The sequence below is a fragment of the Micropterus salmoides genome, unplaced genomic scaffold (assembly GCF_014851395.1).
Source record: "Micropterus salmoides isolate LMB-PRFRI ecotype aquatic unplaced genomic scaffold, ASM1485139v1 Ms_hic_scaffold_9, whole genome shotgun sequence".
NCBI lineage: Eukaryota > Metazoa > Chordata > Actinopteri > Centrarchiformes > Centrarchidae > Micropterus > Micropterus salmoides.
The window spans coordinates 2713808-2740955 of NW_024044681.1; the positions used below are offsets into that span (position 1 = coordinate 2713808).

The 27148-nt window shown below is 39.8% G+C and overlaps 1 protein-coding gene and 1 long non-coding RNA gene across 2 annotated transcripts; both read right to left on the reverse strand.

The window, feature by feature from the left end:
- Positions 1-438: 438 nt before the first annotated feature.
- Positions 439-9424, reverse strand: LOC119895435 (ribonuclease inhibitor-like). Its single transcript, XM_038708571.1, has 2 exons — positions 8607-9424; positions 439-661 (listed from the first exon to the last, which is right to left on the reverse strand). The coding sequence occupies exons 1-2, from the start codon at positions 9041-9043 to the stop codon at positions 439-441; spliced, it is 660 nt and encodes a 219-aa protein (XP_038564499.1). The 5' UTR covers positions 9044-9424.
- A 1302-nt stretch (positions 9425-10726) lies between these two features.
- Positions 10727-27136, reverse strand: LOC119896075. The gene is made up of 5 exons (XR_005443165.1): positions 27049-27136; positions 24826-24914; positions 24548-24709; positions 23006-23125; positions 10727-10785 (listed from the first exon to the last, which is right to left on the reverse strand). It is a non-coding gene; the product is annotated as an uncharacterized LOC119896075 (long non-coding RNA).
- Positions 27137-27148: the final 12 nt, after the last annotated feature.

Genomic DNA, 27148 nt, shown 5'->3' on the forward strand with positions numbered 1-27148 from the left:
GAGATAAAAATCCATTTCTAATCCAATCAGATGTGTTCAGGTTTAAATGTAGAGCTCAACATTAATGTGTCCTAATCAATGAGCTTTTCCCTAAAATGAGTAGAGGGACTTTGTCATCGTGTTTTGTGGATCATCATAATGTCACCTTCTACAGACATCATCCAAATGTCAGCACAACATTCATACACCTATTCATGTCAACACAGATCAATAACATTGTATCACTGCCATCTCCATCAACACACAGCTGACTGACTGTGAGCTTCATCCTCAGGTGTCTTTAGAACTGGATCAACATGAATCCACTTTGAGTTCAGACTAAATTCGGAGCCAAACTCTTCAGACTGACAAACATTTAAAAAGAACTGTTGTGATTTGTGCTCAGACAAACCCCAAAAACAAGAAAACTTAACGAAATTTAAAACTTCTGTTATGGATTTAATTATGGTAGATATACACTGGACAAGAGCAGAATACATGAACTGACCTCAGAGTCTCCAGTCTACAGTTTGGACTCTCCAGTCCAGCAGACAGCAGCCTCACTGCTGAATCCTGCAGATTGTTGTTACTCAGGTCCAGCTCTCTCAGATGGGAGGGGTTGGACTTCAGAGCTGAGGCCACGACTTCACAGTGAGTCTCTGAGAGTCCACAGCCACAAAGTCTGCGATGACAGAGAATAAAAAACTTAAAATATAATAAAAGCTGCTCAGCCATTGATCACAATGTTTGTGGTATGAAACTTGAGCTCCTGTCCACATGTCCAAGTGTCCTTGAGCCACATAACAAACCACATTATTACTACTTTGGACAGAAGTGCCTGCTAAATGACTGTAATGTGAACATGTCATATTGTGATTAACAGGTTGCTGTGATTTGTGTTTGTTCACTGAGCTGTAAAATTAGTGCAGGTTCGAACTGCATTCGAATGGATTTATCTCAGTCATGTGCTTGAGTGTTTTGTGCATCTCTGATGCATCTTATGTCACTCTATCTGCTTTTCATTTCCCATTAAATTAATTTAATGACTCCTGTTGCATTGATAGTACAATTAGTAGTACAGATTGTATTATTACTATTTTATTGCCAATAGTTTTTCCTCAAGTGGAGCTCAGCTAGAGTTCAACAGCATTATTTCTTCTCTGAGCTTGGTGAAGATAAAATCCCTCCACTGAAATGAACCCATGAGCAGAGATCATATTTATTTGATAAATCTTTGTAAATCCTTTCTTAAATAAATACATTAAATGTGAAAGTGTCTTGATTCATCCTTGGTTTTACAAGTGGTTTGTTAGTCCCACGTCCCTAGACAAGCCGTGAACATAACAACTGCAAAGAAAGTCCTTTTCAAAAGAAGAAACATACAGATATAATCTCAAATTATGAAACACTATCAAATAGAATAATTCCATTCACACAAATGTGCTGACACTCTAGTGGGCATCACATGTGCTGCCGTTTTCTCTGCATATCTTGCCTTTAGTGTTGCTGCTGTGAAATGGTGCAGAAAGGAAACACATTATCTGACAGTTTGTGTTTGCAAACTGATATTATTTCTCACATTAAGCTTTAAAAACGATCTCTATCAGTGAACATTACCAAAGTAGCTTTGGAATTTACCAGATTACAGACCAGTCCACTCAAATCCTACCGTAGAGAGCTTCCTTACTGTTTCTAATTTAAACTCATTTCTAACGCAGCAAAACACATGAAGAGACATTCATCGTTGGAACTAAACAATGTAAAGTGGTATCTTATATTTAATGAGGATGGAGAGGGGAATGTTCTGTTCTCTCTTCAAGAGGGAGGATGGCCTCCCCTCACATCCTCTCAAATCAAACAATAATTAGAGAAAATGGACAGAACAGTCCATCATATGAAATAGCTCCCAAACTGCAGAGAAAAACTAGAAGAGCAACAACTGCATGAAAGCTTCAAGTGACGTTAGCTCCAGCAGATCACAGATACGACATGTCTGTGTGTCTGTATAGAAGAAGAACAAGAAACAGACACAGTCAACTAACTCCCAGGGATGACGTATGACGTATGGACGGATGACGTATGACGTATTGACGTAGTGTGTGTGTGCGTTGGGTGCGAAAATTAAACATGGCAGCGCGCCGCTGCTAGAAAAAGATTAACTTATCCGTAACATCCTAATTCAAAAACCTGGATTTCAATTCGGACCTGGACCAACTGGAGGATTACATTGACCATCACTTCAACAGACTTTGTACAATGGGCCGATCACGCAAAGCCAAAAAACCACGCACTTCGGATTCTCCCTTATCAACCGATTCACCGTTATCACCAACATCACCAGCATCCACTCCTACCGAAACAAACTGCTGTTCCGACATACTTTTATCAATCAACGAGCGCTTATCTAACCTGGATTCTAGACTCTCACTAATCGAAGTACTGCACAAAGAATTTCAAAACATCCGCCATAGCCTGGAATACAGTCAACAACAAGTCGATTCGCTCACAGAAGAAAACAAATCACTGAAAAGCTCCGTGGACACACTCACTGCAAAACTTTCCACTGTAAACACTCAACTTACCTCCGTCATCGCTGAGAACAAAGCCATGCAAGAAACTATCCTGGATATACAGTCACGAAGTATGAGAGACAATCTAATCTTCTCCGGCATTCCCGAATCATCCACCGAAGACCCCGAAAAATCTGTTAAGGACTTCATGGTTAACCAGCTCAAACTTACACCAGAGACTGTAGAGCACATCACTTTCCATCGCGTTCACCGTTTAGGGCAGAAACCCATCAACTCCACCCGTTCCCGGCCCATCATCGCCAAATTTGAACATTTCAAGCAAAAAGTACTGGTTCAGCGACAAGGACGGCAGCTCAAAGGGACTCATTACGGACTCAACGACCAATATCCACAAGAGATCATCCGCAGACGTAAGCTACTTTTCCCCATCCGTAAGACAATGATCAATCAAGGTAAAAAAGCAATCATCACAGTGGATAAATTATATTGATGGACAATTGTTTAGAGACAAAGACACTACTCCCTGGCTTTACTAACTATTGAAACTAGCAATGTAACATTTCCAATCCGTTTATGCTCAATTTATATTCAATTCATAATCTTCATATTCTTTAATAAAACCAATTGCATCACGCACGCACATTGTATTCTAAATGCACCTAAATAGCCTTGCACACTGTTTATATGTTTGTTGCTGGTTTTAGGTATCTATGTTTTCCCTGTTTTATTTGTCACTTGGTATAATAGATTTACACACACACACACACACATACACACACATGCACACACACATCCATACACACAGACTTATATACTCACACAAGGTAAATATGAAATGTACATTATAGGTTCATGCAATTGAAATTCTTAACTTGGAATATTCGTGGAGTTGGTTCACAAACAAAAAAAAATAAAGTTTTAAATTACCTAAAAAATACACAAGCAGATATATGTCTAATACAGGAAACACACCTGTCGCAATATACACAAAACAGCTTAAAAACTACACATTTTAACCACTGTTTTTCCTCCCACTATAATTCAAAACAAAGAGGAGTATGCATCTTAATAAACAAAAAAATACAGTTTAACCACCATACAACCATTTCAGATCCTGAAGGCCGTTTTATCATTATTAACATTTCAATCAATAATAATCCAATTACAATTGGCAACATTTATGGACCAAACTCTGATGATTCCGCCTTCTTTGCAAATTTCTCTTCCTCTCTTTCAAACATTTCCAACGGTCCAATAATTATAGGGGGAGACTATAACACTGTAATCAATCCATCATTTGACAGGTCAAAACATACAGGAAAACCTTGGCAGTCCTCTAAAACAATAAAACAGTTCATGAGTGATTTTGGTCTTGGTGATGGTTGGAGGCTACAACACCCACTCGCCAGAGAATACACCTTTTATTCTAATGTCCACCAAACCTACTCCCGCCTTGATTTCTTTCTAACCAGTAATTCAATCCTACCTAATATCTTAGAAACTAAAATACATCCGATCATTATTAGTGACCACTCTCCAGTAACTCTCACATGGAATCCATCTGCAATACCAAAGCACCCCACCAGATGGCGTTTTAATACATCACTCTTGAAAGATCCAGAATTTGACAGCTATTTCAAGAGAGAGTGGACATCCTTCCTTGAAATAAATGACTCTCCAAAGTCGTCAGCATCACTGCTCTGGGAAACATGGAAAGTAGTTTTACGGGGTAAAATTATATCATATTCAGTACATAAAAAAAAAAAGGACAAAGAAAAAGAAGTCCAACTGGAAGAAAGAATAAAAGAATTAGAAATTTTACATGCTAATAATCAATCAGAAAGCATCTATATAGAAATTAGAGAGAAGAAAATTTTGCTTAATGAAATAATAAACAAAAGAAACCAGTTTCTGATTCACAGGCTCCGTCAAGAAACTTTTCACCATAGCAATAAATCCGGAAAATATTTAGCCAGTCAAATTAAAAGAAATAAAGAAAGAACAGCTATAACCTCCATCAGAAACTCGGCAGGGAAGCTAACCAATTCACCAGTTGAGATAAACAAGATATTTCAAGATTACTATATAAAATTATACTCATCGGATCTGGACCCAAACCAAGAAGACATAACCCAATTCCTCGATAACACTATTCTACCCAAACTCAACATGGAACAAGTAAACACACTAGAATTACCAATCACAGAAAAAGAACTTCACTCCGCATTGAAAAGCATGCAAAAAAATAAAGCACCAGGTCCAGATGGCTTCCCTGCTGAGTTCTACGAACATTTTTGGTCAACCGTATACCCACTATTCAGCAGAACAATAACAGAAATAAAACATAACGCAAAGTTCCCATCCCACATGAATACAGCACTTATATCACTCATTCCTAAACCTAACAAAGACCACACCTTCGCATCTAACTATCGCCCTATCTCACTTATAAATGTCGACATAAAAATGATTAGCAAAACACTAGCCCATAGAATTGAACAAATTATACCGTTTATAATCCATCCTGATCAGACCGGCTTTATAAAAGGTAGATATGCATCCAATAACACCCGCAGATTATTCAATCTAATGCATTACTCATCAGTACAAAAGAAAGATACTCTCATTGCCACATTAGACGCCGAAAAAGCTTTTGATAGGGTCAACTGGAAATTTATTAATTGGATCAAGATTTTATACACATCACCATCGGCCACAGTCACAACCAATGGACTAACATCACAAAGCTTCACACTGCACAGGGGGACGAGGCAGGGATGTCCACTCTCTCCATCCCTATTCACGATTTTTATTGAACCTTTAGCAGCAGCTATCCGCCAAAACCCAGTAATCAAAGGTATTGAAACACCACAACAAACACATAAAATCTCACTTTATGCAGATGATATCCTACTATATATACAAGAACCCCTAACATCCACTCAAGAAGTAATTAAAACAATCCAGTCCTTCTCAAAAATATCAGATTATGCAATAAACTGGAACAAATCTTTCATCCTCCCTCTACATAAAACCAAATGGGATGTGGCACCCCACCAAACACCTATACCTATATGTCATGATCACATCACTCACTTAGGCATTAAGATCTCCTCCAGACTGTCAGAGTTGGTAACACTCAACTTCACACCACTGCTAAAAAAAATAGAAGACGATTTGCTTCGATGGCTCAACCTTCCAATCTCCATAATCGGCAGGATAGCAGCAATAAAAATGACGATTTTACCGAAAATTAATTATCTATTCTCAATGATTCCAACCCACCCTACACTCACCTGGTTTAAATCACTAGACTCCATTATCACTCACTTCTACTGGAAAAATAAAACGCCAAGGATAAAACTCACTACACTACAAAAAAGTAAGGTTCAAGGAGGACTAGAAGCACCAAATTTCCAATATTACTCAATGGCTAACCAACTGCAATACATATACAAATGGATTCACCCCACCCAATCCGATATTATATGGCTAGATATAGAACAATCACTATGCAAAGAATTAAATATAGCTGACATACCGTTCCTCACCAAATCAATCAAACAACACACATGTTTTAATGCAGTAACTATAGCTTCCACTCTGACAGCCTGGTGGAAATTTCACCATATCACAAATTCTAAATTAGTTCCATCTAACTTCACACCACTGTGGAACAACCGTGACTTTATAAGCAATAAAAAAACATTGAATTTTCACACATGGGCAGAAAGGGGTATTACCCACATTAAGCACATTTTCAAATCTAACACATTTAGACCATTTCCGCAACTAGCCCAGGAGTATGGCATCGGGAGCAACGAATTCTTAAAATACCTACAAATCAAATCTTCTGTTCTGACAAAAATAAACATCAGAGACACAACTTTAGAACTTCCAGCGGCAATATCAGACTTGGTCAACATTTCCTCCCCAAAGAAACTTCTCTCTAAAATATACAAAATGATTTCAAACCAACTTCAGACCATATACTTACCAACAATAAAATGGGAAAACGATCTTTCAATAGCTCCTGATGCCAGCTTCTGGACCCAAATCTGTAAAAACATCCATCTCATGTCCAAAAATGCAAATCTTCAGTTAATACAATACAAAATACTTCATAGAACACATTACACGGGCAATAGATTAGCTAAAATGGGTTTCACATCAGAAGTTTGCACACATTGCAATCAAAATTCTACAGATACATACATCCATGCAACCTGGCACTGCACTCCAATCAAACACTTTTGGGAAGAGGTCACACAGTCACTATCCACTATAGTTGGCTGCCACATCCCAATGTCGCCTTCTCTTTGCTTGCTGGGAGACCTCACAATAATCACTGATAAAACTATAAACTCTAAAATACTCCTCATAGCTCTAACCATCGCCAAGAAAACTATCCTCATGAACTGGAAAACTAGAAATAAATTACACATTAACATTTGGAAAAATCTTATAACAGACTTCATTGCAATGGAATATGCATCTCCCCTTCATAATTACGCATCTAAAACTGACTCCTGCCGCCCAACACTTTCTGACCTCTTACAGCTGTGAACCCTTTCTCGGTTTTCAACTCCAACTCCTCCCACCTTCTTAATCAACCCACGAAAATTAATGCATTTAGTTGTTTGAACTTGTTCATGTCATCATTGTTATTACTATCTTTACTGTTATTGTTATCGTTGCTATTTTCACTTTTATTTTTTCATTGTTGTAATTGCTGATGTTGCTGTCTTTTGCTTTCACCATTGCGGTCACCACTGCCATCATCATTGTCATTTATTATTAATATCATTATTACCATTATTATTATAATCATCAATATTGCCGTTGTCAATGCTGTATTGGAATTAAGTGTCATTGTCATCACTACTGCAATAATTCCCCCCTTATCTCTTCACGGGTTTTTAATGCACCACAACATAGAATAGGGAGAAAAAAAAAAAAAAAAAAAAAAAAAAAAAAAAAAAAAAAAATGTATATATAGAAAACCACACAAACACCAAGGCGGTGGTTTCAATGGGACAGCATCTCTGTCCCAATTTGAGACACTATCGCACTGTACTCTCTCTTTTAATGCACCTTAGACATTACACATAACACACAAAAAAAAAAAAAAAAAAAAAAAAATGAAAAGATAGGGACTGAAGAGATGTGGGGGAAAGGTATCTTACATTATCTTATTTTATCATCTTTTATTTTATGCAGGATTGACAATGGCAATTGGTACATAGGAGGAAGGATGGAAATAAAAATCAACAAACACAATACTGGCAATATGGTGGTAGTGGGGCGGAGATGGTAATGAAAATGGTAATAAATAATAAATGGTAACTTTGTTTACGCATACACACACATACACATACACATACACATATATATACTCACACCTGTTCACATGTACACTTAGATCAAACACTTAAATCACTTTTATGTCACTTCTGGAATTATGGATTTACAAGATTGCTCACTACTGCACTATGTTGGTTTGTATATGTCTGACTGTTAAATAAATACAAAAAAAAAAAAAAAAAAAAAAAAAAAAGAAACAGACACAGTATAGAAACAGAGTGCAGACACTGGATCAGTGGAAAAATAAAAAGACTGCTGGGATAAAATGACTCAGCTCCACCACCTCTACGGAGATTCCACCTGACCACCCGCTGCCATCTGCCTGTACCCCTGCTCAAACCCGCTCGTTCCGCCTGGACCAAATCCTTATTTGAGTTTTTTTGAGAAGAAAAAAACTGAACTGCCTCCTCACTACCTGAGTCTTTGTCTGCACCTCCCTGAAACCAAACCTAACAACAAACTCTTAATCCTGAAGTTTTCCTGCTGGATTTGTATCAAGCCTCCATCACCCAAAGAAAGTTAGAAGATGATAGAAGATACTTGTGTCACTAACTTGATGGATAGAAACAAAAAAATAAGAAGTATTTCAATAAGCAGCTTTAATACTAGTTTAGGAAACTTTTATAGTGTGATTTTTTATTGAGCGTGTGTGTAAAGTGTGTATCTTTACTGTAATACTGATGCTTCAGCTTTACGTTGCTTTACAGTGTTGATAATCACATCTGGACTTACCGAGCCTCTCTGTAGTTCCTCACAGCTGGAATCAGTCTCCGTCGTCCCTCATCTGATGTGTTGTACTTCTTCAAGTCCAACTCATCCAGAACCTCCTCTGACATCTGCAGCATGTAGGCCAGAGCTGAGCAGTGGATCTCAGAGAGTTCCTTCTCTGATCTGTTCTCTAACTTCAGGAACTCTTGGATCTCCTGATGTACTGAGTGGTCGTTCATCTCCGTCAGACAGTGGAAGATGTTGATGCTTCTGTCAGGAGAGATCCAGTTCATGTTCATCACCTTCAGGTTGTTGATGGCTCTCTGGAAGATTTCTAGACCGTTGTCTGTCTGACCCAGCAGGCCTCCTAAGAGTCTCTGGTTGGACTCCAGAGAGAGGCCATGAAGGAAGCGAACAAACAGGTCCAGGTGGCCATTTTCACTTTGGAGAGATTTCTCCATGGAACTCCTCAGGAAGTCCTCCAGTCCCTCTGTGTAGCTGCTGGTGAAACAGTGGAACTTGTAGACTGCAGCCAGAAACTCCTGAACGCTCAGATGAACAAAGCAGTAGACTGTTTTCTGGAAGATCACACTCTCTCTTTTGAAGATCTCTGTACAAACTCCTGAGTACACCGAGGCCTCTGTGACATCAAGACCACACTGCTCCAGGTCTTCTTGGTAGAACACGATATTTCCATTCTCCAGATGTTCAAACGCCAGCCTCCCCAGCTTCAGAAGAACCTCCCTGTCAGCCTCCGTCAGCTCCTGTGGACTCGTCTCATGTCCCTCATCGTACTTCTGCTTCTTCTTCTTTATCTGAACCAGCAGGAAGTGTGAGTACAGGTCAGTCAGGGTCTTGGGCAGCTCTCCTCTCTGCTCTGTAGTCAACATGTGCTCCAGAACTGTAGCAGTGATCCAGCAGAAGACTGGGATTAGACACATGATGTGGAGGCTCCTGGAGGTCTTGATGTGTGAGATGATTCTGCTGGACAGCTCTTCATCACTGACTCTCCTCCTGAAGTACTCCTCCTTCTGGGCGTCAGTGAAGCCTCGTATTTCTGTTAATCTGCCAACACGTGAAGGAGGGATCTGATTGGCCGCCGCAGGTCTGGAAGTTATCCAGACGAGAGCCGAGGGAAGCAGATTCCCCTCGATGAGGTTTGTCAGCAGCAGGTTGACTGATGACTTCTGTGTGACATCAGACACAACCTCACTGTTGTGGAAATCCAATGAAAGTCTGCTTTCATCCAGGCCGTCAAAGATGAACAACAGTTTCCAGACAGCGAGCTTCTCTGCTGGGACCTTCTGTAATGTTGGATGGAAAACATGGAGCAGCGTGAGGAGACTGTGCCGCTCATCTTTGATCAAGTTCAGCTCCCTGAACGAGAGCAGAACCAGCAGACTGACATCTTGGTTTTCCGAGCCCTCTGCCCAGTCCAGAGTGAACTTCTGCACCGAGAAGGTTTTTCCAACGCCAGCGACGCCGTTGGTCAGAACCACTCTGATGGCTCTCTGTTGGCCAGGTAAGGTTTTAAAGATGTCCTGGCACCTGATTGGAGCGTCATGGAGGGTCTTCTTCTTGGAAGCTGTCTCAAGCTGCCTCACCTCATGCTGGGTATTAACCTCTTCACTCTGTCCCTCTGTGATGTAGAGCTCAGTGTAGATCCTGTTGAGGAGGGTTCCACTTCCTGTTTCATCACTTCCTTCAGTCACACGTTCACATCTCCTCCTCAGACTGATCTTATGTTCATCTAAAACCTCCTGCAGACTGCCATCCACTGTCACAGAAGAAAGAATCATTAGTAGGAATTATTCATTATCACCAACATAAAAACAACCAGTAAGAAAAATGAATCCAATTGAAAATGTTTCTGATTGGCTGAGACAGCAACATTTTAAATGCTGCGAGGCAAAGAAACCCAAGAATCCTGTTTTCAGACATGACGACATCAGCAGACAGATGGACAGTCTTACTTTGTACGGCGCTGCTCTGACTGGCTGTCTGCAGTCCAGCTCTGGATCTTTCTCCACACTGGGGACAGGAGGAGTGTCCTGATGAAGCAGACTGGTCCCAGTATGAGGTGATGCACCGTCTGCAGAACCAGTGTCCACAGCTGGTAGAGACTGGATCCTTCAGGACGTCCTGACACAAAGCACAGCAGGACGGCTGCTCCTCCACAGAAACTTGACTCCTCTTCTTCTCTCTGTGAAGACATGTCATGGTTTTGGCTTTGAGGGTTATTATTTCCTGTTTTATTTTTTTAAATGTGAAAAAAAGAATTCATGCTTTGACAGGTCTGTCAACACCACAATACGACAACAACTTTTTCAATGTTTGTTTTCTGAATGGAGTTCCGATGCTATGCTAACTTGTAAAGTGCAATGGAAGCTTGAATAAAGTTACAGTTAGTTAGTCAGTTAGTTAGTAGTAGTCCAACTGAGCTCTAGGTGCCAACCGATGCCAACAACAACAGTGGAACTTGATGTGCACAGAAGCTCGCTGCCGAGAAGCTCCAGTGAAGATAAATCAACATTGTAATCCCAAAAACTAAAGTAAAAAGCTAATTTAATAAAAGTAGTTTACTCTGAGCTCCTGCAGGTAAATGACATAGTTGTCAGAGCAGAATCCACGCAGCATTTTCACTAGCCAAATTTTTGTTTTTGGCAAATTACGTTTTATACAATCAAAGTTGACAATGGCGTGCTAAAATGTACTAATATTATCATTAGATCTGATAAGGTTATGTGTAAAGCTCCTTTTTTGAAAACATGTAGTCTATTAAGATAAACACATTAAAATAGTAGCTTCTTATTATATATGATAAAACTGCTGCATAGGTGTAAAAGATTCATTAAAAAGATTAAAACTAAACTGTAAAAATTTGCCAGAAACATTTGCATCTGCCTTTCCACAGAGCTCTGACTGGATTTATGTTTATCATCACGAAGTTGTGGTAGCTCTGAGTAACTAGAGATACAAAACAAGTATACAGGTCTTTTTTAGATTATTCCCACACAGAGGCATCTTCTGCTTCCCTATGGCATGACAACTTTTATTAAAACATAGTCCAGTATTTTAATAATCAGAAGATGGGTACATGGTGGCCATAAAGGGATGGATATGGTCAGAAACAATGCTCAGGTAGGCCGTGGCATTTAAACGATGCCCAATTGGCACTAAGGGGCCTAAAGTGTGCCAAGAAAACATCCCCCACACCATTACACCACCACCACCAGCCTGCACAGTGGTAACAAGGCATGATGGATCCATGTTCTCATTCTGTTTACGCCAAATTCTGACTCTACATCTGAATGTCTCAACAGAAATCGAGACTCATCAGACCAGGCAACATTTTTCCAGTCTTCAACTGTCCAATTTTGGTGAGCTCTTGCAAATTGTAGCCTCTTTTTCCTATTTGTAGTGGAGATGAGTGGTACCCGGTGGGGTCTTCTGCTGTTGTAGCTCATCCGCCTCAAGGTTGTGCATGTTGTGGCTTCACAAATGCTTTGCCGCATACCTCGGTTGTAACGAGTGCTTATTTCAGTCAAAGTTGCTCTTCTATCAGCTTGAATCGGTCGGCCCATTCTCCTCTGACCTCTAGGATCAACAAGGCATTTTCACCCACAGGACTGCCGCATACTGGATGTTTTTCCCTTTTCACACCGTTCTTTGTAAACCCTAGAAATGGTTGTGCGTGAAAATCCCAGTAACTGAGCAGATTGTGAAATACTCAGACCGGCCCGTCTGGCACCAACAACCATGCCACGCTCAAAATTGCTTAAATCACCTTTCTTTCCCATTCTGACATTCAGTTTGGAGTTCAGGAGATTGTCTTGACCAGGACCACACCCCTAAATGCATTGAAGCAACTGCCATGTGATTGGTTGATTAGATAATTGCATTAATGAGAAATTGAACAGGTGTTCCTAATAACCCTTTAGGTGAGTGTAGTTGGACTTGCCACTAGCAAGATTGCCCAGCAACATTGCTCAAAAAGTTTCCCCATGTATCATCAGCTTAACACCATGTTTCTTAATCTGTTCTTAATGCTGTGCATTTCTTCTCTACACTGGTCGGCCACGCAAACTTACGCAGACCGACTGCTGTGTTAATGTGTGTGCATGCGACCAGTCGCGTGTGATGACAGAGACCATGCCATCAAGTTAAAAGCAGACGGGAAGCTGACGGTCCACATGTGGCTGCCCTGTGACAGATTCAAATTTTATATTCTCTTGACAAAAGTCTGGATGTCGTATTTGGCGCGCGCACCCTCGTGAGAGAGTGAGACGCACATGTTGCAAATGTTCATGTCACCTAGGACAAGTAGGGGACAGTCACGCTCTGGGATTGAAGACAGCAGTGTGTCTAGCTCCTCCACAAAGTTACCCATTTGTCCTGGTGGACGGTATATGACAATCACAGAGACCTTTACCGGAGCGGACACAAAAACAGCATGGTATTCGAAGGAGGCATATTGATTCAGGGGTAGCAGCTGTGTGAATTTCCATTTGTCCAGACGACCGGGGGGGAGTAATTCGTGGACAGCGCAGCGGGGGTAGCAGAGTTTTCTGGTTTGATCCAGGTCTCAGTGAGCGCCAGTAGCCCAAGAGTGTGTGTTACTATAAGCAGTGATAAAGTCAGCTTTGTTCCACGACCTAACAGACAAGTAAACAGATGTGGGTGGTGCCTGTTTTAAAAGCTTGAGGAGTGCCTGGTTTCTGTGCCTGATGGCATGATACCTCTTGCGTGAACCGGAGACAATAGGAATAGTATAGTAGCACATGGCCTGAGTGTAGTTGTAGCTGGCTTGCTCAGTGGACTCACACAGGTAGACTTGCTGGTCTTTACCCGAGTAAGTCTTCACACAAGGAGCCGATGATTACGCAGACGCTTCAGTGGTAGGTTTCACTGAAGTAGTATGAGTCTAATTGCACACAGGTGTTGGGCATGACAACTGATTGGACCCAGCTGAGATCGCCCTCTGGATTAACAAGACAAAAGCTTGGTTTGAGTGGGTGGGACAGACACCCAGTTGTTTGATCTCGCTCAGCCGGCCTTCAGATTCTAGTGGATTGCTCAGTAAAAGTGCAAAGAAATAGCACCTCAAGAGTAGCAAAGAGAGTAAAGTATTACCTCACTGCTGCAAACTTTTATTTGCCCCACGATTCTTGTCCTGTGTTTAAGAGTACAACAGGAGTACAAGTACTCTGTTCAAAGCTTTGGATTGCCCTCTGGATTAACAAGACAAAAGCTTGGTTTCAGTGGATGGGACACACACCCAGTTGTTTGATCTCGCTTTTAAATTCCCAACTCTCCCAGATCCTCTCCAAACAAAACTCTGAAGCCATCGTTGAGTTCTGAGATATATTGGGGACGGAGGTGGGCGGAAGAGGAAGTATGACAAGGTTGGCGGGAGATCACATTTTTTGATCTTTTCTTTTGTGAGTGTAGCAATGGGTTATAGATCAGATGGTAACGGTGGTGGGTGGCCATAGATATGGAGGTTAGCCAAACTAAAAAGGCAGGGCGAAAATCTTGGTGTGAAGCGAACCGTGGAGGAGAGAGTATTCCAAAACAAGCCAACAAAAAGATAAGAGCTAAACCTAGTGAGAGAAGTAGGCATGATGATGACAAGCAGGGAGAGTGGAAAGTCATTACACTCAGTAATTATAAAGGTCACTTTCATCCAGTTCAGGTGACCAACGCCATTGAGAAGGATATGGGGAAAATTAAATATGCTAAATTATTGAGTAACAGAATACAATGCAAGGGCTTTAAAAATAATGGGCACTTACGAAACCAAGCAAAATAGATCAATACACTATCAGGCCTACCCCAGAGGTTAGGCATAAGGAGTTCTCAGCCAGGAAGACCAGCTACACCACAGTAACCGTGCAGTCATTAGTGTATAGTTGAGGAGAACATCTTGATTGTCGAAAAGAAGAGCTTCATACCTTTTATGTGTAAAGCTGTTAATGTTTCTACACGACAAGAAAGAAAAAAGTGACAGGATCAAGACAGTGGTAGAAGCTGCAGAGGAGTTCCATCTGAGATTTATAGCTGAACATATACATGTTATGTTAAGTACTAACAATGAAAATCTTCTCAGAGTGTTATGTAAGCTTATAATATTCCACCCTTTGCAAAGGAAAGCTAGAAGTTTGATTTCAAATGAACAAGAAATTAAAAAGTTTGTAGTCTGAAGTTAAACGTGATTTTGTTTGCATTCAAGAAACTTTATTTTACATGGTTATGAGTATGCTAGGTTTGATAGAGGTAATAATCAGGGTGGAGGATGTGCAACATTTGTAAAGGATGGGATACCATTTAGAAGAATAGCAACAACAACAGAAATAGAATGTGTGGTTACTGAAATTTATAAATCAGATTGGCACTTAGTAGTTATCAACTTATATAACCCTTGTAAACCATTAAGCCTAGAAAACTCAGAGGAAATAATATGGACACAAGGAAACTGGAAATATGGTGTGGAGACTTCAATGCACATAATAGTCTTTGGGGAAGTAAGTATACTGATAATGGAAGAAGCAGTGGAAGAACTGATGGATGTTAGGCAACTAGTTTGTTTAAATAATGGAAATGGCACAAGTATTGACATACAGTGAGGAAAATAAGTATTTGAAGTTCTCCCACTTAGAAATCATGGAGGAGTCTGAAATTGTCATCTAGGTGCATGTCCACTGTGAGAGACATAATCTAAAAAAAAAATCCAGAAATCACAATGTATGATTTTTTAACTATTTATTTGTATGATACAGCTGCAAATAAGTATTTGAACACCTGAGAAAATCAATGTTAATATTTGGTACAGTAGCCTTTGTTTGCAATTACAGAGGTTAAACGTTTCCTGTAGTTTTTCACCAGGTTTGCACTGCAGGAGGGATTTTGGCCCACTCCTCCACACAGATCTTCTCTAGATCAGTCAGGTTTCTGGGCTGTCGCTGAGAAACACGGAGTTTGAGCTCCCTCCAAAGATTCTCTATTGGGTTTAGGTCTGGAGACTGGCTAGGCCACGCCAGAACCTTGATATGCTTCTTACAGAGCCACTCCTTGGTTATCCTGGCTGTGTGCTTCGGGTCATTGTCATGTTGGAAGACCCGGCCTCGACCCATCTTCAATGCTCTAACTGAGGGAAGGAGGTTGTTCCCCAAAATCTCGCAATACATGGCCCCGGTCATCCTCTCCTTAATACAGTGCAGTCGCCCTGTCCCATGTGCAGAAACACACCCCCAAAGCATGATGCTACCACCCCCATGCTTCACAGTAGGGATGGTGTTCTTGGGATGGTACTCATCATTCTTCTTCCTCCAAACACGGTTAGTGGAATTATGACCAAAAAGTTCTATTTTGGTCTCATCTGACCACATGACTTTCTCCCATGACTCCTCTGGATCATCCAAATGGTCATTGGCAAACTGAAGACGGGCCTTGACATGTGCTGGTTTAAGCAGGGGAACCTTCCGTGCCATGCGTGATTTCAAACCATGACGTCTTAGTGTATTACCAACAGTAACCTTGGAAACGGTGGTCCCAGCTCTTTTCAGGTCATTGACCAGCTCCTCCCGTGTAGTTCTGGGCTGATTTCTCACCTTTCTTAGGATCACTGAGACCCCACGAGGTGAGATCTTGCATGGAGCCCCAGTCCGAGAGATTGATTGTCATGTTTAGCTTCTTCCATTTTCTAATGATTGCTCCAACAGTGGACCTTTTTTCACCAAGCTGCTTGGCAATTTCCCCGTAGCCCTTTCCAGCCTTGTGGAGGTGTACAATTTTGTCTCTAGTGTCTTTGGACAGCTCTTTGGTCTTGGCCATGTTAGTAGTTGGATTCTTACTGATTGTATGGGGTGGACAGGTGTCTTTATGCAGCTAACACCTCAAACAGGTGCATCTAATTTAGGATAATAAATGGAGTGGAGGTGGACATTTTGAAGGCAGACTAACAGGTCTTTGAGAGTCAGAATTCTAGCTGATAGACAGGTGTTCAAATAATTATTTGCAGCTGTATCATACAAATAAATAGTTAAAAAAATCATACATTGTGATTTCTGGATTTTTTTTTTAGATTATGTCTCTCACAGTGGACATGCACCTACGATGACAATTTCAGACCCCTCCATGATTTCTAAGTGGGAGAACTTGCAAAATAGCAGGGTGTTCAAATACTTATTTTCCTCACTGTATGTTCTAAACACCATGTATATATACCTAACAAAAAGTTTCATAGCCCAGTGTGTTTGACTGACTCGGATCGTCACTGATTACTCAGCCCACCTACAAGGTTCACCTGCCAAACACCAACGCAGTGTCACTGATAATAGTTATTTTAGATTCACTGAAAGTTTATAATCTAAGCAATACGGTTACATCTCTCGTGTGCGACAGGATGTCACAGGGTTTTGACATCATTTTTGGGCTACATGGAACCGTCCGTGCAGTCTTTGGTCGGCTTCACTGTTTCAACTGTGGCTTACCCCCTTGGTTGTGTTAGACAGATTTGTGCAACTGTGTTCATGAGGGAGAGGGAGAAAGAGAGAGGGACAGGTAAATGAGAAAGAGAGGGACGAGCGAGTGGATGTGCTGCGCGAACGGCGCTCTGCAATCAAATATGATTTTAATTAGTCCTAGTAAAAAAAGGAAACGAAAATCAATCTGTGGCGGTCAGCGTTGATATTTTGGCGGGTCGCCACAAATAAATGAACATGTGGGAAACACTGCAAGAGACCAACAGCAGATAATGTCAAAACTGGAAAAGCTACACCAAATGCAGTCTGGAGGGATCTGTGGGCTAGATATAGTAGATGTCACTTAGCAAAAGAGAAACAGTTTTTTTTCTTGTCTGTGTGTTTTGGTTGAAGGTTTATTTGTTCCGTTTTTGAGGATGTTGAGGACGACCAAGAGGCTCTGGACAAGACAATCCTTGGAATCTTCGCCATTTACGATGAATGTGCAGAACCCACAGATGACCTGCAGGGTGTTGGAATAATCAGAGTGTTAAAGGGCTTCACGACCTAGGTAAAACTGCAAATACACTCGTGTTTTATGTGGCCTCATGGACTCATTGGACTTCAGCTACGCAACAAAAACTTGTGATGGAACTGGATGGTGACATTCTAAAAAAAAAAAAAAGAAAAAAAACGCTGTTTGAAGGAACAGTTTAGATTGCAGGTGGACTGTGGAGCATCACAGACCTTCATGTGCAATGCTCTGAATGGTCTTAGTTTCAAGTGATTGATGTCTAAAACAGACATTCGTTACTCTCAAAATGAGAGTAACAATTAAAAACTTCAAGAGCGGGGAAAACAACAGTTTGAAATAGGGAGACTGACAGAGATCAATGTGAATGAGTTGGCAATAAGATGTATGTGTTGTATGTATACTGTATGAGGTGAGAGAAACCAAATGAATTACATACAGCGATAGACTGTGTGAGCGTATAGACAGGCACCAAATGAATGTGCAAATTTTAAGTTGGTGTTTCTGATATATTTAACATGACATGTTGATTTCAACAAGTTGTGCTGTTCTTGAAAATGTCCATTCCTAAGCTAAATGTGGTGCACATTGTATTGTATTTTGTATTGTCAGTGTAATAAAACTCTGTACACTGTAGGAGCATTTCCTACATGGCATATAACACTGATTTACGGTTTACATATAGATGGTTCTTCTGGTTATGCTAATTAGAAACACTCTTCATTGCAAAAATTCAGTTTTTTTCCAGTCAGTCAAATCTATTTTACTACAACTAAAACTGTAAAATTCTAAGATAATTCAATTTAACTTAATCTCAGGAGTGTTAATCAAATGTGTACAATTTAGTGTTAAACAAGTTGGGATTTTAAAAATTTGTGATGATGATGGTTATGATAGAGTTGAAAGATAAGGCTGGCGATTTTCTATAAGTTTCAAATTGTTGACAAATCCTACGAAAGACCAAAAGCAACAATGAATTTACCGTTTAAGAAGTAAATTCTTTAGTAAGTTTCCAAAACCTGATATGACTTATTCCCTTGTGCCATAGAATCCCATTGTTGTTGGTTTGGTTTTGATAGAACTTGCTGACAATATGAACAACATAGAAAATCACCAGCCTCAGAGGTAGCATCTTAGGTAAGAGTGAATTGGAACCCATTTTGAATTTATTTCCTCTTTTGTGAACATTGTAAAACATTTCAAAGAAGATGGAAAATGTTGATTGATGGTGATACAAATCAGTCTTTATAGGTATCCGTTATTTTGAACTCAGGCCGCTGACCAGGTTGGTGGTACTACAGTATAATGTGTTTCATTGGTAATAAATGAACTTTTTCACTGAACCAAAGTAGTTTGATTTGTATTTACTCAACTACACTGTGTGGAAATTGTTGACATAATCAGGTTTAGTAAGTCCATTTAAAATGTTGGTATTACCAAATGCAGTTGTGTAAGGGATGTCCAGCAGTTAAGTTAGATTTACTTAAGTGAGTTAAGTCAGTATATTGAAATATGTTTATGTTGGCATTAATCATCACAGTTAAGTAAAGCCAAAGAAACAGCATTTTGGTGAATTTATGTTGGTCAGTTTAGTTAGCTGGACGCTGACCTATTAATTACTTCCAAGTTGACCAGATAATGTTGGAATTGCCTAAAACATTCATGTTGGTTGCACATAAGTCAGTTATGGGCATCTTAATAATTGAGCACGACCGCGACAGTTTCACAGGAACTAAGCTTGTCGCTGCCGACCACTTCCCCTCACTCTAACAGGGACACTTGCTACTGAACATAGACTGTTTCTGCTGCTCCCTGATAAAAGAAAAATGTTTCTGCTGATACCTGCTCAAAAGAAATTCCAAGAAAACTGATAAAAGGGTAATGCCCTGGCAGTGGCGAATAGCTTAGGTTAATATTTGATTTGATTACATTAATGTTTAAGTTGAGATTTACAAGAAATATTTTATTGCTACCATGTAAAGGGAATACTGCTGGGAAAAAGCACCTTATTTGTTTAAAGTGTTTGCAAATCACATGTTACTGCACTTTTGTGTATATAGCAGTACATTTAAATAAAAAGCAATACACTACTTTACAATTCATTATTCAATTTTGCGCAGAACATTAATGAGAAATCATGCAATTAAATTTTATTATAGCTCAGCTTATAAAGATATTAATGCTCAGGGTGTGACTTTTTGAAATGGCAGAATAGGTTCTGAAATAATATAACTTGCAGCTAAATAACAAAATGCCTTTAGAAAGGTTTATTTGCACATTAAGCATGTGATGCAATTAAAATATAGAAGAAACAATGTGCATTGTCCAGGAAAATGAACTTCACCTAAAAATAAAAAAAAAAACTATAAAATGACCCAAAAATGTGAACTTCATGACACTGTCACATATGTGTTGCCTCAGCAGGGATGATATTACATGAGAAATGCTTATCTACAGGAGAAACAGATCTGAAAGCAACAAAGAATGCCTGAGAGCTGCACTGACTTATAGTCTATTATATTTCTATATTTTGAAATGTCACGTGCCACCTGAACTTTGTGTTTCCTTTTACGTAAATAAAAACATTTTCACCATAAATAAAAACTTTCATCAGAATGTAGGAAATGAAGTGTTTAAAGAACAGACCCACAGCCCCTATGTCTCAGCATTGAGGATATCTTTAAAACACTGTTTAAGGATTTTTTTGTCTCGTTCTCACCTAATATTGCGTATTGTGATGTCTCGCGAGCTAAGTGTCTCTTCACCTCCCTAATCTGAGCCTCTAGCCCCCGACAGTCGACTGGACAGACTGGTGGGCTCAGAGCTGGACTCTCTAGTGACAGTGGCAGAAAGAAGGACCCTGGACAAACTGCTTTCCATACTGGACAACGCCCACCACCCTCTGCACAACACCTTCATCGGGCAGAGGAGTGTGTTCATTGGCAGACTGCTGTCCCAGCCCCGCTCCACCAACAGACTTAAAAACTCTTTCGTCCGCCTGGAAATCAGACTGTACAACAGCTCCTGGTCATGGCAGGGAGGACAATAGACAAAAGAACAATTTCTACCTCCATCTGCACTCCATTTGCACTGTTTACTGTGTTATAAGTTATTCTATTTTAATATAGGTTTAATGGATGTATGTTTCGTATGCTACTGGATACTTAAAAAAAATAATATAATAATAATCTATCTATGTCCACACCACTTTTCAACACAAAGTGACGCCCTTGTTGGAATGGAATATAAATCCATGGAAAATGTAGAACATGTACTATTACATTGTAGGAATATAGGGATGAGAGGATGAGGATAAGTCAGGCAGGAAGGAAGTGGAACCTTGAAGGTTTATTAGGCACAAAAGGAGATTGCAATCTGCCATAAAACAAGAAGAAGAAAAAGAGAAACGGACAAATGGAACGCACCATTAGTCTTGCTGTTCCCCTCTGTCTTTGCTTGTTCCTCAGTGTATTTTGTCTGCAGTTCAAGCATTGACATTATTAAATCTCTGAACAATACATACTCTGCCTCCATTGTCTGCATTTGGGTCTAATCTCCTGCTCCCCTATTTCTTTGAACTAAAACAATTTGTTGCTTGCTGTTGAAATTATCCAGATTTGTCCGACACTGTGTAGAAGCTCAGATGGTCACAGAGAACAGTAAAAGTGTCGTTACTTTTCTGTTTGAATTCAGCTTTCAGTCAGTAATGAAGATCATTGTTCCTTATTTCAATAATACATTTTATTTGGGGGACGCCTTTCAGGACACTCAAGGACATCTTACATACAAAGTAATAAAATTACTTTGAGGTTTAAATGAGGTGCATAATTCAAACAGTATAAGTTTAAAGAAGTCTGAAATAAGAGGACAAAAAATATTTGGCAAGTCAAGGATAAAAAGTCTAAACCATAGGCTTCATGGAAAAGATGTGTTTTTAGGAGTTTTGTGAAAGATGCAACTGAGTCTGCCTGTCGAATATGAGGGGGTAGTTCCAAAGCATGGGTGCCGAGCAGATAAAGGCTTGGGCTCCCATGGTGGACAGGCGGAAAGGAGGGGTGAAAAGGAAACCAGCAGGGGAGGAACGGAGGGAGCATAAACTGGGAGATCATTGAGGAGGGTAGGTTCCAGGTTGTGCAGGGCTTTAAATGTGAGGAGTAGGACCCTGAACTTAATCCGGTATTGAATAGGGAGCCAGTGAAGCTTGAGAAGATTAGGTGATATGTTCCCATGATTTGGTGAAGCTCAGGATTCTTGCTATAGAGTTCTGAACCAGTTGGAGCTGCAGTTGTCTAGACGGGAAGTGACAAAGAGTGACTGGTAAATGATCAAAATTGATAATGAGAATTTGCTTTTGGACAGGTTGGATTAGATTAGAATGATCTCCGTCTTATTGGTATTAAATTGGAGTAGGCTCATGTTCATCGAGCTCTTGGAGGTGGTTGATGATGGAGATGGGAGGCAGGGAGGTGGAGTGTTTGGTAGAGAAGTAGAGCTGGGTGTCATCAGCTTAACACTGGAAACTGATGTTGTCGCGTCGCACGATGAACTCTCCTGCTTTCAGAAACACAGCTTTTCCTGTCTGTGATCTGCCTGCAGTTTGTTATTAACACAAACTCAACACTTCCTGCAGCTCCTTCACAGTAAAAGCCTCCATCAAAGAGAGCTGATTATGTCCTTCACTGTTTTACAGTCACTCTGGCAGCTTAGCTTGAGTTAGTTAGCTTTTAACTGAGCTTAGAAGTGGTCTAAACACACAGCATGTAACAGCGGTGTCACAGGTTCAAGTCCACACGGAGCCTTGTTTGTATGGCATTCTGTTTTCTGTCACACTCTACTGTCAACTATCACATGAAAACAATTCAAAGAATCTAAAAAAGAGAAGTGGTCCAAATCTCCATGGGACCATTTTCTGCCCTTTTCCATCCACTGCTAACTTTTCCATCAGAGCTGCCCGTGGACGTTTGTTCTTCACCTTTAGGAACAATATATGGTGGAGAGAATCTGAGCTCAAAGCTCCACTTACTAATGATTCAAAGCAAAGTGTTCATCAAGGTGAGCAAAGCTGAACTACAAATGCTTTTTCACCACATGTTGCACAATTATGATCTGAAGTGATTCAAGATGCATCTGGTGGATCAGAACAGCTGATCTGAGGAAGAGCCAAACAGCTCAGTGTTTAGAGGACAAATAGGAGAAAATGACCCATCTGAAGCAGATTCTTTCAGATTCTGAATCAAGTCTTTACAGTGACGTCAACGTGAGGGCAAAAATATAGGAACATTTTCTTGAAGTGTAAATTCTGAAATGGAGGTTCAGGTGTTCCATCTTAGTTTGAAACAGTATCTGCACTAACAGTTCTTTTAGCACAACATTTTGTCTTCATCATCATCTTCCATCAGGTCAGTTTACAGTAAAAACAGTTCTCTTACTTTGTGTCTGAGGGTCCAGGTTCAGGACTGAAGTTCACAAGTTCCTCTTTGGACAAGTCACTCTTCATAGACAGACAGCTGGATCCTGCAGACTCTGCTCTCTGTCTGTTGGACTGAACTCTGCAAACACCAAGATGTTTTTATTCAGATCACATGAATCTTTGATATATTCTCTGATGAAGCCATTCAGGAAGCTATAAACACACAAACTGCTGCTGCTGTGGATCATTAGGAGCTTTAAAGTTTTTATTGGGAGGTGATGCACGAATATATGCTCCTAAATACAGCTCCTTAATCAAAAATGATTTTAAATAGGCCTAGTAAAAATTTGGAAAATCAATATGTGGCAGTCTGCGTTGATAATTATCCAAATTATAGGCTAATTATGGGAAACACTACTCTCATTACCACCCGCCTTCACCCACATACAAATCGTCTCTCCCGACTTTTTAACTAACATCATATCCATAACAGCAGCAAGGAGTGTGGTTTTTACAAAGCATATAGCCTAGGCCTAACGTTACTTAACATCACCGTCTGAAATAAAAAATAAAGCAAGTAAATCCCGACTTTTTAACAGCAGTTTTACTGCACATTTAGCCTGTTTGTAAGGGCAGTATTCAGTATTTTTACAAAACGTTGCGTTAACACCACTCTCACTCTCTCCTGATGAGTCCAAGCATCAGTGGCAGCTGCTGCCGGAGTTTCTTTCTGTAGCCTTTGTTTCATGTTGCTGTGCTGCTTCAGCTGCTGAGCTGCAGCACAGTCGTGGATTTACATCAACGATGGTGCGTTCAGTAACGTAGTAACGCAGCATTACTTGCCTTAGTAACTAGTAATAGTATTACCGTTTTAGAAAAGTAATTAGTTACACTACTAGTTACTGGGAAAAGTAATATTATTACTGCCCTACACTGGCTGTCACAGATACTAAGAGGAAGGAGGCACCAATGATTTGTCTTTGTCTGTGGCACAAATGTAGAATAAAGGAATGCAGGCCAGAAAAAATGCAGACATTGTTTATGCAATATGCACATAGCATGGACAGCACCCCCTAAAACCAGGTCTTAGAATAGTGTTAAAATGATAGTGTTTCCACTTTCGTACTGGGATATAGGCTGTATGTGCAGTACACAAGTATTTGTGGTGTTTTTCTCTGTTTATTATCACATGTATTAGTCCATCATTAGATCCCTTGTGATGACACACACACACACTTAACTCATTTATGTATTCATTTTATTTTTACTTTATTTTTATGTTTTATATTTTTATTAATTTTATTATTTTTTAACACAAGCACGATTTTTACTTTTTTATTTACTTTTTTAATGAAATGTATGAAATGAAATGTTCTTATGTAATTAATTTGTAGCTTTGGCAATATTGTTGTTTTACATTAAATTCCTATAAAGCAGATTTGCATTTAATTGAATTGAGAATGAGGTAAGTGTAGATGTGAGGTCTTTGCTCATGAAGCCTAATGTTACTCTACAACTGGCAAACAGCAAACACTGAATGAGTTAGTAGCAGTTCTCTTACTTTGTGTCTGAGGGTCCAGGTTCAGTACTGAAGTTGGAGGTTCTCTTTAGACCCGTCACTCTTCATAGACAGACAGCTGGATCCTGCAGACTCTGCTCTGTCCTCCATCTTCTGGACTTCAGTTCAGGTGTTCTTGTTGTTCCAGCTTAGCTGGTGTGTTGTCTGTGTTCAGGATTAGATTTTGGTCTAAATGGTGACAGGTGGGAAATACAGCCAGTAAATCTGAAATATGTTGTCCAGCTTTATATTGTACAGCTACAGTAACACGGTTCACTCACATTTTACATGTACTGGATGGTGCAGCTAACAGTGTCTCCACTCTGTGTTCCAGCTGGGCAACAAACTCCTCAGCCTGTCTCCCTATAGGCTGTATGTAAGTACAAACACATTAAACACCATGAGGACACAAAGCAGACAACATGAACATCTGGACCATTTACTGACATCTGCAGTGTTTTTACCATCGATACAGTCGATCACTCCCATAGTCCTCACTTTGGACTAATGAGCAGTTTGGAGAAATCCCTGTGAATCAGTTTGGTACATTTGGATATAAAGTAACAGATTCAATCAATAAGTCGTAAACGCAACATGTTTAAAACACAAACGACAACACCGAAAACACATACTGCAGAAATATTCAATAACTCAGATACAGTGTAGTGTTCCCAAAGTCACATTACACATTAATGATATACTGCTGGTTATACTAAAACATTTAGTTTGGAAAAAGGTTTTTGCATAATTTTAGGTAGGCCTATTTTTAATATTCAATATCTACACTGATAAGTTGTCATGTCTACAAAATCACCCCACACATCAGCGGTATCCTGCTGGTGATACTACAACACTCAGTTCATAGAAAATAGATTTGGGGAATTTAATATTCAATAACTTTACTGTTAGAAGCTTTAGTGTCTCCAAAATCACCTCAATGAACAATGGTCTAGTAGTATCATCAACATAAGACCCTTGTTGATTGAGGTGTCTGGAGACAGTACAGCAGGGCTATTTAATTAAAGTTCAAAGAGGTCCAGTTAGAGAAAATTTCACAAAGCAAAAGGTCCGGAACATCAACTTGTGTTATCATTCAGTAGCCTACCATAACGTATAGCCTGGTTGTACCAACATAAGTTTTTACTCAACAACTGTCAGTTTTCACATAAAACTGAAGGGATAATAAATAACTACTCTAATAATAAATTCTAAATTTAAGTAATCTAAAGGCTGCATTTAAAAAACGTTTTGTTGTAAATGTGCATCTTAAAATAAATTTTATTTGTAAAAAAGTGTAGCTTTGAGTGATTGAAGTTCAGTCTGAACCAATTTTATAATAAACACTCAACACATCTTTACAAATGAACAGCTTTAATACCACCTTCTCTTTCAGTCCCTCTTATATAGCTACTAGGGCAGGGCAATAAAACAACGATAAATCTCGCAATATAATTTTCCTCAATAACAATATAACAAATGTTCAATATATTTTCAGTGTTTGATTGAATTAATTTGAATCATGAACAAATTAGCACTTTTTTTTTTATTATAAGATATTTATTTTGTTGAAGAAAAGTGTTTGTCACATTCTGACCATACAGAAAAGTTTAACCATCTGATTTCTTCAATTTTCACTCAGGAGCAAAAATCAGTCTTTAAACTTGAAAGAAATATTGATTTGACATTTATCGTGATAATTATTGATATCTAATGGTATTAAATTTTTATCATGACAACATTTTTGGCCATATCGTCCAGCCCTAATAGCTACCACTTCCCTACTTTCTCTTGTTCAGGGAGAAGCGTGAGCTCTGGCTACGATTGGAGATCTGTGAGATATTCTGGTTTTGAACTGCCCGTGGGGAAGAATATACATGTGAGAATCTGTACATTCTTGGTTAAAAGCCATGTGAAGTCTCTTTTCTCTTTAGTCTCCTCTCTTCCTCTGTGTATCTCACTGGCAGACTTGACTCACAATATCAGAATGCACCGATTTGACTGGCTGAGCAGCATCACATGAGATGATTAGAGAGTTTCCTGTGAGATTCCTTCCTATATCATTAATGTGTAAGGTGATTTTGGGAACACTACACTGTATCTGAGTGAAGTTATTGAATATCTCTGCAGAATGCGTTTTCGGTGTTGCACTTTGCAGACGGTCCCTGCGCAGTGCGCACTCGCCTCAGAGCGGCTGCACGTAGAGGCCAAAGTTATTTGTGCCGCTCGTAGGACGACTCATTTAGGTAAAAAATTTACTTGTAGCTTGATGTCTACATAACTCCAATAGTTAGGAGGCCTCGTTTGTGTTTTAAACACGTTGCGCTTACGAGTGATTGATCCTGGAAGTTCGAATCTGTGAATAGGCCTATATTTCCAACTCAATTCAGCCACCAGGGACTCACCGGGACTTCACTCTGACATTTCTTTCCTCTACAGTCCACAGGGAGAAAACTGCCTCAGAGACTCTGACAGGAAAAGAATCTAAATTTTGGATTAACACTCACCCTGCTTCAGCCTTCAGTTTTCCTCCTGCTGTGTCCACTTAAAATGGAGTCTGAACTCTCTCAGCTTCAGGTTGAACAGGTAGGGCCTGTTCTCACCTGA